At 36.0% G+C, this 16,023-nt stretch overlaps 1 protein-coding gene across 1 annotated transcript; it reads left to right on the top strand.

Annotated features, from left to right (window-relative positions):
• The first annotated feature begins 332 nt into the window (after positions 1–332).
• On the top strand, positions 333–15,238 carry CTSS (cathepsin S). The gene is made up of 8 exons (XM_008155837.3): positions 333–466; positions 1,649–1,775; positions 3,989–4,111; positions 5,228–5,377; positions 7,349–7,576; positions 8,594–8,759; positions 9,984–10,086; positions 13,903–15,238. The coding sequence occupies exons 1-8, from the start codon at positions 441–443 to the stop codon at positions 14,000–14,002; spliced, it is 1,023 nt and encodes a 340-aa protein (XP_008154059.2). The 5' UTR covers positions 333–440; the 3' UTR covers positions 14,003–15,238.
• The last annotated feature ends 785 nt before the right edge of the window (positions 15,239–16,023 follow it).

A 16,023-nucleotide genomic window follows, 5' to 3' on the forward strand; every position in this document is an offset into this window, starting at 1 on the left:
ATATATTTTATTGATTTTTTACAGAGAGGAAGAGAGAGGGATAGAGAGTTAGAAACATTGATGAGAGAGAAACATCGATCAGCTGCCTCTTGCACACCCCCTACTGGGGATGTGCCCGCAACCAAGGTACATGCCCTTGACCGGAATCGAAACCGGGACCCTTGAGTCCGCAGGCCAACGCTCTATCCACTGAGCCAAACCAGTTTCGGCATGGGGGCTCTTTTGATGCCTAGTGTACCCACTTTGTTTCCAAAATCATAGAGATAGGGCTGGAGGCAGCTGACCTAGCAGATTTTAAATGAAACTGAAATGAAAGTTCACTTCCTCTTCGGGATGACTCATGTGACAAGTTCCAACTTCTTTTTAAAGTCAAATTTAGCTGAAGTCTCTTTGCTGCCGTTGAAATCTTTGGATAGAGACCACCTTCAAGCATTCTTAATATGGGAGCATCTGCTGGTTCCAATATGTATGTACTGTCTGGGTTTTGTTTTCTCGCATTTGGTCTTTAAACCCTTTGTGTTTTCAGCTTGCTCTGCCTGCCAGGTTTTAAATCTTTGATTTCAGGAAGTAAACTAAAAAATCAAATGGCTCAATTTACCTCTTTGCTTTTGGACTAAAAGGAATTTATTTTTGAAAAGTTAAATGTGTGCTTGGACATTTAAGCCTGAGGCTGAAATGAAGTTTTCTTCGGCGTATAATTTGAAGATTTACATGGTTACAATATCAGTTATTTTAAATTAAAAAGAAACGGAATTAAAAGGAGAATCCAGTTTGAGAAAGGGCTAGTCACTGAATTTCTGTTAAAATGTTTTTGTATTAAATAGATAAGTGGTGTTTTCAAAAGTTAATTGCTTCCTTTGAAATCAAAGTTTTGATTGCTGGGGGTGAGTTAAAAAATTAACTCAATAAAATGACCTTTGGATGTGAAAAGAATACTTGGGAGTTGTCTTTTAACCACCTCTAAATGTTGTGAATATTTAAGTAGGCCAGTTAAGAACTTACGCATTCAAAAATTCTGAAGAAAAATGATTTTTCCAAGGTTTGCCTTCCCCTTAATGAGGAAAGAGGATTTCCCTTGATTAGATTTGTTGGCAAATCCTGGAAAATCCCTGCTTCCAGCATGCAACAATGCTAACCCTGTAAGTAAGTTTGGTTTACCAAATACCAGGAAATTTCTGAAAATCACTTTTTAAAGAGCTAATAAGCATTAGTAGTAGTATTTATGCCCTGAATCTGCAGTTATTCCCTGTGACTATACGGGGTGGGGCAAAAGTAGGTTTACAGTTATTTGTGTGGAAAATAATACAATAATTCATAAAAATAGCAAAGAATAAATTTTGTACACAAAACAGAGTTTATCCCAAGAATAAATTTTGTACATGAGAGTTGATTACAAGAATAAACTCTGTACATGAGTTTATTCTTGTATTATTATTTATTAATTAATTATTGTATTATTTTCATACAAACAACTGTAAACCTACTTTGCCCCACCCTGCATATCCTCCCAAACTTTTCCTGTACAATTCTGATTTGTAGTATTCTGTCCCTTTGACAGACTTTGCATTGCTATTTTTTGTTACGAAAGATATGGTCACAATAGATGCAGCTAACAGCTACTCTTCCTATGTGACCTTTCCTTTCACAGAATGAAATGGCTGCTCTGGGTTCTCCTGGGGTGCTCCTCTGCCATGGCACAACTGCACAAAGATCCCACGTTGGATCACCACTGGGATCTCTGGAAGAAAACCTATGGCAAGCAATACACGGAACAGGTAGACGGGATTGCCACTGGAGTGATTTGCTTTTATTCTAGTACTCTGTGCTTTCTCCCTCTCAGATTATATTCTTACAAGCAGTGTTTTCAATAAATGTTCCGTTCACACTTTTTGCAGATTCTGCTCTTGGTACAGCCGGAAACAAAACAAAACAAAGTTCCTGTTTTTATAGAGCTTATACCCTAGTAGAGGAGATAGGAAATAAGTCAATAAGTAAGCAGGTATATAGTAGGTTAAATGGTGATAAGTGAAGTAGAGAAAAACAAAGCAAGGCATGGAGGGTAGGAAGGGCTGGGAGAGGCTGGGAATGATTATTCTATAGAATAGTCAGGGAAGGCCTCACCTATAAGGTGACATTTGAGTAGAGAATGGACAGAAGCCAGGGAGCAAGCAAAGCAGATCACTAGAGTGAAGGTGCCAGGCCAAGGGGAAAGAGGACATGTTTGGGAAATAAAAGACGCTTATTTCCGCCCCTGGCAGATGGAATGCCAGATGTTGTTTCTTGACTCTCACTTCCCACTTTGTACTCTTGTTTTTATTTCAAAACATACTTATTGATTTTAAGTCCTTAACCCTAGTGCTCCAAATAATAAGTCCTGTAACTACAGGGTGTCCCCCCAAAAGGTATACATACTTTGAATAATTATAAAGTCAGTATTTATTAAAATACATTTCATTTTCAAAATGTAATAGAATCTACAGACATTGTATATATACATTTTGTGGGACACTCGGTATATAATACTAATGAGTTTGTAGACAAACATGCAATTACTTATTTGATGTATCATTTTTGTATAAAAAGATACTTTGAGTAGAACGTGCATTCTTAGTTGTTTTCTTGGGATGATGGACTTCATCCTCACTCTAATTTCAAAGTCCACTAGAATTAGATGTGCAGATGGCACCACTGTCAGGTTAAAGCTATCTCTCTTTTTAATGAATTCACTCCCTAAGGGGAAATAAAAATGACTTTCCATTGGTATCTTACCTTAATTTATTTAATTTATCCTACTTTAGTTATCTCAAAGTTCATTTCTTGTTTCCTTTCCTATACTTCATTATGTTTATTTTTCTTTATTCCATTTTTTCCGCTCCAGTGGTTTGGCAATATATCTGTACATGACCACTACTGAGGTAACAATAAAATCTTGCTCCAAGGAAGAGGGGGCTGCATCTAGACTTGCTACCTGGAACCAGAGTCTGGGCTTGGGCTCTAACACTTAATGAGATGAGGCAGAAAATAGTTGTTGCTGGTTGCTCATCGGGTTATCACTTATTGGAAACTATAGCCTTGGGCGTGGGGATGAGGGCTTGGAATTTTAGGAGGCACCGTATACGTTGTATTCCATGTACATTGATCCTATGTAAATGAAACTCCCCGAGGGCAACCAATTCAACAGTCAAAATATGGATTCACTCTGGATAAAATTAAAATAATAGAACCAAAAATGATATTAAGACAAATATATATATATACATATAACATACATAATAACATCCACACAAATGAACAAGAAAGTATAAAAGAAATTAGAAATTCAATTAGGAATCTTGAAAATTAAAATGGTAGTAATTGAGAATTTTCTAGATATGAAAAAAAAGTCCTGCGTCTTTCAATCAAAAGTACCCAAGAGAGGAAATAAAGAAGCTGCAAAATATCAAAGAGAAAGGGAATCATAAAAGTTACCAAAGTTAAAAGCAATAATCTGCTTTCCTATACTTCGTTATATTTATTTTTCTTTATTCCACTTTTCTATTCTAGTGGTTTAGAATAATAAATACCAGAAGAAAATGGAGAAATAGCTTCAAATCACTAAAGAAAAATAGCTAGAAATATATAATCAGTTAAACTATCTTTCAAGAGTGAGGGCAAAAAAAAATTTTTTTAAGCCTGTAAAGATGTCGTGAATTTACTACCTACAAAGGATATACTTCAACCAATAGTACTTTGTAAAACAAAAATCTTTTTAGCAGATTGAAGAAGTTCATTATATATCATAAAATAATATTAATCACATCAAGCAATTAAGAGCAAGAATTAAGATTAATATACAGTTTTACCAGTTATATTGAATATATTCATTTATTTACATGCCCCCTGGCAGATCCACATTTGGTAGAATGCTTCATAATATGTTTATTTTCATTATTGAACACTTATTTGTGCTGGATTCAGTACAACTATGTTCTTTTTCCTTACATATTAGAATGAGGAAGTAACACGACGTTTCATCTGGGAAAAGAATCTAAAATTTGTGATGCTTCACAACCTGGAGCATTCAATGGGAATGCATTCATATGATCTAGGCATGAACCACCTGGCAGACATGGTAGGTAAACCACAGATAATCCTACTCTTATCTCTTGGTAAGCATGATTTCTGTCTTTCCAAAAGCAAATTGAAAGTAAATGACAAAGGCAAATTATCTACATGTACGAAGTTAGAAAATGCAGAATTTAAAGACAAGAATTTGCACAGATTCCTTTAGTCCTAATGTTACCACTTTCCTTAACAAATCCCTTCTTTATTTTAAACTCATAGACTATAGTTTTTTCTTCTTATTAATTTTATAAAACATTGCCCAATTTTTTAAAATATATTTTATTGATTTTTTCACAGAGAGGAAGGGAGAGGGATAGAGAGCTAGAAACATTGATGAGAGAGAAACATCGACCAGCTGCCTCCCACACACCCCCCACCGGGGATACGCCCGCAACCAATGTACATGCCCTTGACCGGAACCGAACCCGGGACCCTTCAGTCTGCAGGCGGACACTCTATCCACTGAGCCAAACCGGTTTCGGCGCATTGCCCAATTTTTTAAAGCCTGGTAAAACTGCTCACAATCTTGTAGTTACCGTACTCATGTAAGTCTAAATTGACAATTTAATATGGTCCACCTGCTTTCTTAATATGCAGGCATTTAATATCACAAAAAATCTCCCATTTTAGATTCTGTACTACCCTGCAAAACTGCACCACTGTGGCCAAAATTAAGAATCATGGGATCATTTGAGATTTTGCTCCCTGGAACCCCTCCTTGGAAGGGAACACCCTAGGTAGATTAAATTCCCACTTAAATGTCAGACTCTCCTTTGTAATTCTTTCTCACAAGGAAAACCAGTTCAATCCACTTTTTAGACAGCTCTTTTATAGAATTATGCCTTACTTTGAACCAAAAATCTGTCTCCCTGTAACTTCTAGTTTTTATAATTTTCTTCTTCTCCTTCCTACTGTCTAACTGGGATACTAATGCAAAATGTAAGAGTAAAAAAGAGACCCAGATAATTCACCCACAAGGTATCTATGATGGTCACAACTACCACTTGTTTTTTCTCAGTTGTCAAATATATTCAGAGTTATTGTTACTAGGATATTGAAAAGCAGGATATACGTGAAAGGATGTATATTTATTTATTTTTGTTTTTTTATTTTTGCCTTGTAGACCAGTGAAGAAGTAATGTTATTGATGAGTTCCCTAAGAGTTCCCAGCCCATGGCAGAGAAATGTCACTTACAAGTCAAACCCTAATCAAAAATTACCTGATTCTATGGACTGGAGAGACAAGGGGTGTGTTACCGAAGTGAAATACCAGGTGAGTATCATCATGCCAGGCCTCTGCACCCTAGGTAGAGTTCTCTCTTCTGTAAATACTTAGTCTAGCTACATAATCTGGCAGTGAATCTCCCTTATGTACTTTATAATTATTTTTATTATTCTGTCTTCCCAACTAAATTGTGAGCTTCTAAGAGCAAGGACCACATATCGTACTTTATTTGTATTCCTCACTAATGGTTACAGCCACATTATACAAAAACTGTGAACTAAGCAAATAGGTCAAGACAGACTTTCAGTGCTCATGCTATCCATCGACTGCACTGGACCCTCCACCACTGCACACTAACTGCTTGAGAAATAGTATTGTGTGTGCGAGAATATCTCCGTCCATCTCACTTGGGAAATTCAGATTGGAAGGAGAGGAAGGAGTTAGAGCTCAGAGTAGTCTATAAATTACACAGTCAATTAATTTTTTTTCACAGTCAATTAATTTGATTAGGCTTGCATTGTTAGAATAAGAAATAAAGGCTTTTAAATTTTTGTTTCTAAGTTTTTATATTTCCTTTATTTTGCTTGTAAAAAAAAAAACAAGCTACAAAAATCCTAAATTAGGGATAAATAAGAGTAAAACATATGTATCACCTTAGAGATCTAGGTATGGAAGAATCAGAATATTCTAAGCACCTGCCCCAGCTTGTGACCCATAAAGAAGGTAAAAATTAATAAGTGAATGCTACTGTTAATCTCTTTTTTCACCTGGTTACTTTTCTTCCAACTAGGTTTGGGTTTCTTATAGGAGATTCTCTAAAATAAAAGTTTGGGAAGATCTGATAAACTGCTTATTTAGGTGTTGACTGTAAATAATGTATCGAACTTCTTTCCCTGGGTGCTTGCATTTCAATAGGTGATTTTGCTTTAACCAAAAGCAATTTCAGTGTGCTTTCTTTGGGTAGAGAGCAAGGTGGGATGAGAAGAGAAGAGAGTGAGAGCAATTATGATAGGGCTCAGGACCCTCTGTATCTTTTGTTTTTCTGTTTGTAAAATATCTTTGGAATTAAAAATTCAGAAGCTAAAATAAATTTTTGACCTTAGGTTTCAGGCATGGCATCATTTGGCAGGAGAAAGGGTATTTTAGATAAAGGGAATCATCCCAGCTCCTTTCAAAATCATTTTATTGTGGGCAACTATTTCCTTTATTTATGGGTGAAAATAGCTTGGATTTAGTACATGCTTGTAAGTACTGTTTCTTAATATGCTTGAATACGGTAATTAAGCTCTGAGCTCAGCCATTTGCAAATCTTTATCAAGGTTGAACCTTGCCCAGAGAATGAGCAAGGGTTTAGTCTTCATTCCCATTGTCTAAGACAATGGTTGTCAACCTTTTTCATCTCATAGCACAAATAAACAAATTACTAAAATCTGTGGCACAACAAAAAATATGGTTTTTGCCTATCTGACACAGAAAATAGGTATATTTTTGATTCATTCATACTGGACAGCTATTGTATTAGTTGTTGTCATTTTTGAAAAATACGTTTTTATTGACTTTAGAGAGGAAGGGGGAGGAGGAGAAAGAGAGACAGACAGAGAAACATGATGAGAGAAACATCAATTGGCTGCCTACCAAATGCCCCCCTACTGAAACCCTGAAACCCAGGCATGTGCCGTGACAGGGAATGGAACCCGTGACCTCTAGGTGCCTGTGGCAATGCTCAACCAACCAAGCCACATTGGCCAGGGCAGCTATTGTCTCTTTTTTATTTGACAATCAAGGGGAAAATGGTCAGTGCCCCTGACTAAATAGTCAGGTATTGTATGTTTTTAAAATTCTTGCAGCACACCAGTGTGTTGTGGCATACCAGTTGAAAATCACTGGTCTAAGAGAAGAGGAAATTATAGCGGGAGAGCTCTTCCGATAACTATCGACAGGGCTGACATGTTGGGTGTTGCCCAGTTTGGGTGTTACTGACTTTCTATGATTGCCTTTATGACCTTGTCTCTGTTTTAGGGTTCTTGTGGTTCCTGTTGGGCTTTCAGTGCTGTGGGGGCCCTGGAAGCACAGCTGAAGCTGAAGACAGGAAAGCTGGTGTCTCTGAGTGCCCAGAACCTGGTGGATTGCTCAACTGAAAAATACAGCAATAAAGGCTGCAATGGTGGATTCATGACACAGGCTTTCCAATATATCATTGACAACAATGGCATCGATTCAGACGCTTCCTATCCCTATAAAGCCATGGTGTGTCACAAGCAAATATTTTGGGCTGCCCCATGATCTTACATCCCTTGACTGACTGTACTAAACTCACCACCAAGCCAATAGCTAGAGAAACAGTGTTGTGCGTGTAAAAAGCCTGACTGGGAATTCTAAATTCTCAAGAGTTCTCTTTCTTATGCAGGAGGCTTCTTAATTTATCAGTGGCATATTAGTTTTAGACAAGCAAATACAATTCATGCTTAAAAATGGAATTTCAGCAAACCTTCCTTAAAATTCTTTCTATATATCTGCCTGGTATTTAAACTCTGTCCTGTAGCCTCCCATGATTACTCTGATCTCAAATCATCAACCACATCATTCTTCTAGCTACTAAAAAAACTAAGTAATGCTCTCTTCCTCCTCCTTGCAAGTTCATGATATATTTTATTAAATAATGTAAGTAATATATCCATCCATATTGCAGAAAATTTAGAAAAGAAAAAGTCACTCCAAAACCTCCTACCTTATCCACTATTATTTTGGTTTATTTCTTTCAAGTTCTTTTTCTACTAAGCACTTAAAAAGCGTAGTTGTAGAAACAAACATGAATTGGTAACCTCCCCTTTCCCACATGAAATATACTGTTTTCCATATTACATGGTTGTTATAAACCATTATTTAAACTGCAGATCATCTTGCAGGCATTATATTACCAAAAAGATTTTAAAGCTCTAGTCTAGAGTTTATGATCTTTATGTTGTACACCCCTACAATCCACCTTAGCGTCTGAGGACATTATCCGGGCAACTTATGCATATATGAAATGTGCACAATGTAAAACAATAGAATAATTCTGTACATCCTCTGCTATTGATGAAACATGGAACTGGGCTTTGGAAGATTTGATTTTTCTTTCTTCAAAAACAGGAAGGCACCTTAGATACTTGAAAAGGCTAATGAGGAAAGAAAAGATATTTGAAGTCCAAACTTAGGATATTGGTGATTTATGAAAGAAAGTGAAGTATACTTCTTTATCTAATTTATACTCTTTTTTTGCAGGATGGAAAGTGCCAGTATGACTCAAAATATCGAGCTGCCACATGTTCAAACTATGTTGAGCTTCCTTTTGGTAGTGAAGAGGCCTTGAAAGAAGCTGTGGCCAATAAAGGACCTGTGTCTGTTGCTATAGATGCGAGCCATCCTTCTTTCTTCCTCTACAAAAGTGGTAAAAACTCAGATATAGCATCCTCTTGTTATATTCTGCCCTTGCACTATTAGAAAGAATATTATCCACCTCTGAATGTTTTGAGTAGGATAAACAGAACCCTCCATTTCATATACACATTTTATACCCAGTTCTAATTGGTAAAGTAATACTTGCCAAAGTTTACTAACACTATATGCCAAGTACCATGATGAATTCTTCCTATGCATTATCTCATTTAATCCTCACAATAACCCTATTTTACAAATGAAAAAATTAAGTCTTAGGTTAACGTGCCTGAAGTCACACAGTCTGAAAACGGTTAGCTGGGATTAGAAACTGTGCTACTGACTCCAGCACCTGTGCTCCTAACCCCTGTAGCCTCTGTGTACTACAGGTGCAGCATAGCGGTATAAAGGAGGGCACCCACTGATGGGTAGAAGGCCATAATAATATTTTCTAAACCTCACCTTAAAAATAATTTAATCTAGCCCTGGATGGTATGCTCAGTGGTTAGAGTGTTGGCCCCACATACCTCAGGGTAGTTGGTTTGCTTCCCAGTCAAGGGCACGTACCTGGGTTGCAGGTTCACTCCCCGCCTCCAGTTGATGTGTCTCTCTCACATCAATGTTTCTTTCTCTCCCCCTTCCTCCTTCCCTTCTACATTCTCTGAAAAGCAATGGAAAAAATATAATCAGGGGAAGATTAACAGAAAATTTTAACAAAATAATTTAATCTAATAAAGAATGAAAATGCATGGAAGAAACAATTTAGGAATATTTACAAAGAAATTCAGTAGGCCCTGGCTGGCTAGCTCTGTTGGTTAGAGCGTCATCTGGATAGGCCAAGGTGGAGGGTCCCATTCCCCGGTCAGGGCACATATAAGAAGCAACCAATGAATGCACAGGTAGCTGGAACAAAAAAGCTCTCTCTCTCTCTCTCTCTCTCTTAAATTAAAAAAAAATACAATAACTATTTATGAGTTAAAAATAATTAGAAAAGGGTGAGAGTTTTATTAAAGAAAACTTTTTAGGAAACTTGGCAAAAAAAAACAAACCCTGACAAACACAGCATTGATGGCAAAAAATTATTAAATAGTTTAAAAATTAGAGCGTATGTTCCTAAAATTTTAATTAACCTAGCCATATATGCAAAACAATCTAATAAAAATAATAGAATTTTCAAATGTCCTTCATTGTCACATACCATTCACTCTTTTTCTGTATCCACCCATTTTATTCTCAGGTGTCTACTATGACCAAGCCTGTACTCTAAATGTGAATCATGCTGTATTAGTGGTTGGCTACGGTAACTATAATGGGAAAGACTACTGGCTGGTGAAAAACAGGTAATATATTTGTACTTTAATGTATACTTAATTAAAATCAGGAATTGGAGGGAGCCTCAACAAATGCTTTCTTGTGATTATGATGATGATCATGATATTGATAATGATAACATCTTATAAAGTGACATTCTAAATAAGTCAGTGCCCCCATTTCTTCAATTCCTATTGTGCCTTCAGCACTTTGTTTTCATGGCTGATCTTCTACAATACTTTTCTGATCATTCCTTCATGATCTCCTTTAAGAATACCTACTCCTCTGCTTAGCTCACCAATGTTGGTCTTTCCTCCAGGGCCCCATCCTTTGCCCATTACTCTTCTTCTACATTTTTCTTGGGTAACATCCTTCCATTCTTAGGATAATAGCTATATACTATACTAGAGGCCCGATGCATGAAATTCGTGCAAGAGTAGGCCTTCCTTCCCCCAGCTGCCAGCACCAGCTTCCCTCTGGCACCCGGGACCCGGGCTTCCCTCACAGCCCCAGCTTCGTCCGGAAGGAAGTCTGGAAGGACGTCTGGTCTAATTAGCATATTACGCTTTTATTATTGTAGATACTTTCAAATCTCTAACTCTAGTTCAGATTTCTGCCCTGAACTTCAGACTTATTTATCGGGACATATTCACTTCTGTGTATCTTATTTTCTCCAAACTCAATATATCCAAGGAATTCAGTACCCTCTCTACCATACTGTCCTTCCCCAGAGCTTCCCATATCACTAAATGACAATACCACAAAACACAGTCACCCAGTTAGATACTATGGATTTGTCTAGACCCCTCCAGATCCAATCAAGCAACAAGTCAAATTAATTTTTCCTCATATCTGTCCTTGCTTCTGTTCCCTCTCCATTTCTTCTTTTATTGTTCCAGGTCAGACATCTCTTGCCTGAACTAGGTCCTATAGCCTTCTAATTTTAATCTCAAATCCATCTTTCATACTGCTTCCAAACTGGTCTGTCTAAAATATGAGTCTGAACTTATAACTCTTCTACTTAGTACCATTCAGTGTAAAATTAATATTCCCTAGTAAAGAAGACAAGTTGTCTATGCTTTGCTCCCTACCTGCCTGGTCAGCCTCAACTCCTGGCGCTTGTTGTCTTAAATTTCTGATTCTAGTTATATTGGTCGGGCAGCTAACTTTTAATTCTGAGATGACTCCATAGGCTTTAGACCTATGTACTGTCTCACATCAGTTGATGTACATTCAGAAAGCATAAAGCCCTAGCTAATTTGGCTCGGTGCATAGAGCGTCGACCTGCGACTGAAGGGTCCCAGGTTCAATTCCTGTCAGGGGCACATGCCCCGGTTTCAGGCTTGGTCCCCAGTAGGAGGTATGCAGGAGGCAGCCAATCAATGATTCTCTCTCATCATTGATGTTTCTATTTCTCTATCCCTCTCCCTTCCTCTCTGAAATCAATAAAAATATATTTAAAAGAAAACAAAAAAACCATAAAGAGGCTTTTAATATAGTCCCAAATCAAGTTTAATTAGAAAGAAAAATTTTCATGGAGGGAAAAAAATCATTATAAAACCAAGTAAGTCTTGTTTTTGTAATGAACACCAAAATTATTTGATCACCATGAATAATTCAATGCTTTATAGAATGAATATATATATATATATATTTATATATATATATATATACTAATGACACTAAGTCACAAGACTAAGGCATATTAGAAGTACTTCTTTGATAAGAGAGGGAAAATCTGTTTTGATTCAGCTCCCATAATAAATTCTTAACTTCAATTCAAGTATACTCTGGGGATTAAAAAAAAAAACACAAAAAAAACAGACCTGCCTAACCGGTTTGGCTCAGTGGATAGAGCGTCGGCCTGCGGACTGAAGGGTCCCAGGTTCGATTCCGGTCAAGGGCATGTACCTTGGTTGCGGGCACATCCCCAGTAGGGGGTGTGCAGGAGGCAGCTGATCGATGTTTCTCTCTCATTGATGTTTCTAACTCTCTATCCCTCTCCCTTCCTCTCTGTAAAAAATCAATAAAATATATTAAAAAAAAAAAAAAAAAGCAGACCTGGAGGATGATCAGAATCTCAGCATTGTTCTTCTCCAGGGCTATGTCAAAGGCAGATTTATCAAACTTGCTGAAAGCATGGACATCAGCTCCATATTTGATAAGTAGCTCTACAACATCGCGATGGTGGTATTCTGTGACCCAGTGCAAAGCTGTGATCTTCAGCATATCCTTGGCATTCACATCTGCACCATTCTGTCATAGAAAAGTAATGTTTTCATATAGACACTGGTTACAACAGCACAGGTGCAAGATCTCATCAACAATACAGAGACTTTCCATAGGTTACACATATTCAAATTTAGATCACGTTTAAGAAATATCAAAGGGAAAAACATTTCTCAAATTATCCTGAAGCTGATAGACACTAGGGCAAATGATAGCTCATTTAAAATAAGCAATATTTTCACTTATATCTTATTAACTCTGTACAGTATTTATCTTTAATACTAAATATTCTAAATTCCCTTCTCCACTGAAACTTCTTAAAGATTATATATTTATTTTAGTGTTTAAATCTAAAACCTCTTTTCAGTATTTATTTGTTCAATAAGCTTTTACTAGGCATCTATAACATGACAAGCATTATCTAGGCTATGGAGATACAAAAGTTAATAAGAAATTATTCTACCCTGATAATGGGGAATTAGATATATCTTTAAATAATAAAATATAACACATGGTATAATGACATTTCTAAATGATTATGGGACCATAGAGGAAGAGATTCCTAATTGCCTCCACAGAGAAGACACTACTTGTACTAAGTTTTCAGATGAGAATTGCTCCTGTCCTGGAGGAGGAAAATGAGTTCCCCAATGACCTAAAAAGCCTATGCCATGGCACAGAAATGTGAAAGACTTCTCTGCTTTATAAACTCTCTGCTGCATTTCTTTCTCCTTTTTTTTAATCCTCATTTGAGGACATGCTTTTTATTGATTTTATTTTTAAATATGTTTTTATTGATTTCAGAGAGAGGAAAGGAGATGGAGAGCTGTACTTTTTATTGCTTTACTTTAGAATTCCCTGCCCTATGCCTTTTCTATAGTAGTCTCTCAAAAATATTTAATTGACATTCTCTAAAGGAATTTAAGTTTATAGAAAATGATCACCTATGATCCTATTATGCAAAAACATTTAGAGGGGGGCCTTGGAAAGAATAATAATACTCATTCCCTGCATAAGGCATATTTACAAAGTAGGAGGATTAAAGGTTTGGAATGGACCTTTCATTGTTTTCTTTACGTATTAAGTATTCATCAAAATAGGGTGAGGCAAAAGTAGGTTTATAATTGTTCATATGGAAAATAATATAATAAGTAATAATACAAGAATAAACTGTTTCACGTAGTCACAACTAGAAGCTTACTTTTGCCCCACCCTCTTTAGCACAAAAGCCTTCTAAAATTCCTTTGAAAATTGCCTGAAAGTCCTTGGGAAATTATTATATTATTTTGTTCTAATTTTGTTTTATAGCTTTTTATTTTTTTAAACAATTTTATTTATTGATTTGAGAGAGAGAGAGAGGGAAGGAGAGGGAGAGAAAGAAACATCAATTTGTTGTTCTACTTATTTATGCATTCATTAGTTGATTCTTGTATGTGCCCTGGCCAGGGATCAAACCCACAACCTTGGTGTCTTGGGACAATGCTCTAACCAACTGAGCTACCTAGCCAGGGCCTATACCTTTTTATAGAGTTGCTTTATGAGAAACACAGTCTAACAGATAAAAAATTGATAATGTGGCATTCATTTGTAATTTTGTGTTATTTCTTTTTCTAAAGCTGGGGCCTCCACTTTGGTGAACAAGGATATGTTCGGATGGCAAGAAATAGCGGAAATCATTGTGGGATTGCTAGTTATCCCTCTTACCCAGAAATCTAGAGGATCTCTTCATTATATAACAAGTCAAGAAAGATGTAACACTTTCTCTTCAATTTTACCTGCTATAACCAGTAGAAATAAGTGTGTCATGATCAATGTAAATATATAGTTTGACTCTTCTACTTTTTTAACTTTGCAGATCTTGAAAAAAATTGCAAAGTAAAAATTAATAATATATTGTAGATATAACTGTATGAGAATTAGTCAACCTAATCCAATTTATCATTGTCTTATTTTACCTCTTTGTCTTTTTATGTCCCTTGATATCCTTTTGTAACTTGATGAAATATGCTTAATAATTATCTATCTTTTCAACTTAGTATCATTACCACATAACATTCTTTTCTTATTCTTAGGTAATACTATAATCTGTCATGAGAATGTAAATTGTGGTATGCTGGTGATGGGCTATGGCAACTTCAATGGAAGAAACTATTAAGTTATTAATGTGGCTCAGATTGTATCTTTGCACATAAAAGTATTCAATAAATATTTTAAATGAAACATTTATTAAAGTAGACAAATGCTTAAGAGACTGTTTTCACACACTTTGCAAGATTTAATGATCAATAACTAATATACTAATTCAATTATTAGCAATTTGGCCAGGACCTTTTTGGAGCAAATAATGAAGTCAACCTGAATAAAATAACCAAACTGCATTTGTTTTGATATTTAATATTCCATTACTCATTTTTATCTACTTCAGATTGATCTTTCCTCACAACTGCTATAGATATGTAAATGGGTTCTGAAAAGGCAGCAAGAACTTTAAATTTTATAAGCTCATGCCTACGACATAAAATGTGTGCGGGATGATGTCATTAGTATATCTTAAACTGAACTTAAACTAATTTCACTATCTCTTAATCCCTCCCCATAAAGTACATTTCCCCCCATAAAGTACATTTCCCCCCATAAAGTACATTTTAAAGAACAAGGATTGCTAACTATAAAAACATGGTTATGCTATATAACTATCATCAAATGTACATATAGAGAAACATTATAATTAAAAAGTATTTAGTTAAGCTCTGGCCGGTGTGGCTCAGTTGGTTGAGTGTCACCCCATGCACCAAGAGGTCGCAGGTTCAATTCAGGGTCAGGGCACATGTCTGGGTTCAGGCTCCGTCCCCCACTGGGATATGCAGGGGGCAGCTGATCGATGTTTCTCTCTTTCTCCCTCTCCCTTTCCCTCTCTCTAAAATCAATAAAAACGTATTTTTTAAAAAGGTATTTAGTTGAGTATTCTTTTTTTAATTTAAATTCTTTATTGTTTAAAGTATTACATAAGTCTCCTGAGTATTCTTTCGTTTTTATTTTGCCCACAATTTTCCAAGCACTGTAAATGGAGTAAAAATATGGGTTCTTTACTTTTTCAGTCTAATGAAGCCTATGGACACCTTCTCAGAATAATGTTCTTAAGTGCATAAAATAAAATATATAGGATTACAAAGGAAGCTGATTATCAAAATGTTAAAATATAAATTTGTGCTATAGTAACATACTGTACATGCTTCTTTATAAATGCATTAAATAACAAGAATTAATAACTATCTTAAATTTGAAGTAGTGATGAACATATTTGAAGGTATCTGCAAAAACTAAGGTGATATAAAAATATTTGAGTTTTCTTTTGGTTGTAAAATTATAAGTATTGCTAATATTGTGGATTATGAACTACATAAAAGAAATGCGAACTTTCAGTTAGAGGTTAGGCCTATATATTCATGTAGACTAATGTCACCCAATAAAAATTTAAAATAAAAAATAAAATAAATCAGTTAGAGGTTAGTAAAGATAAAGATGTAATTTTTTGCCCGTCCAGTGTATCTCAGTGGTTGAGTTTACCTATGAAACAAGAGGTCATGATTAGATTCTCCGTCAGGGCACATGCTGGAGGTTGTGGACTCGATCCCCAGGAGGGATTATGCAGGAGGCAGCCGGTGAAGTCTCTGTCATCATTGTTTGTCTATCTCTCTCTCCCTCTCTGTCTTTAAATGGTAGCCAAGGACCCTAAG

Source organism: Eptesicus fuscus, chromosome 22, assembly GCF_027574615.1.
Source record: "Eptesicus fuscus isolate TK198812 chromosome 22, DD_ASM_mEF_20220401, whole genome shotgun sequence".
Taxonomy (NCBI): domain Eukaryota; kingdom Metazoa; phylum Chordata; class Mammalia; order Chiroptera; family Vespertilionidae; genus Eptesicus; species Eptesicus fuscus.

What these genes read in the sequence shown, in the direction of transcription:
- CTSS (XM_008155837.3), top strand. Translation starts at nt 441, where the DNA reads ATGGGAGCATCTGCTGGTTCCAATAT. An exon ending in GCAAGCAATACACGGAACAG is followed by an intron (nt 1,776 to 3,988) that starts GTAGACGGGATT and finishes CTTACATATTAG; the next exon opens with AATGAGGAAGTAACACGACG. An exon ending in TGAACCACCTGGCAGACATG is followed by an intron (nt 4,112 to 5,227) that starts GTAGGTAAACCA and finishes TTTGCCTTGTAG; the next exon opens with ACCAGTGAAGAAGTAATGTT.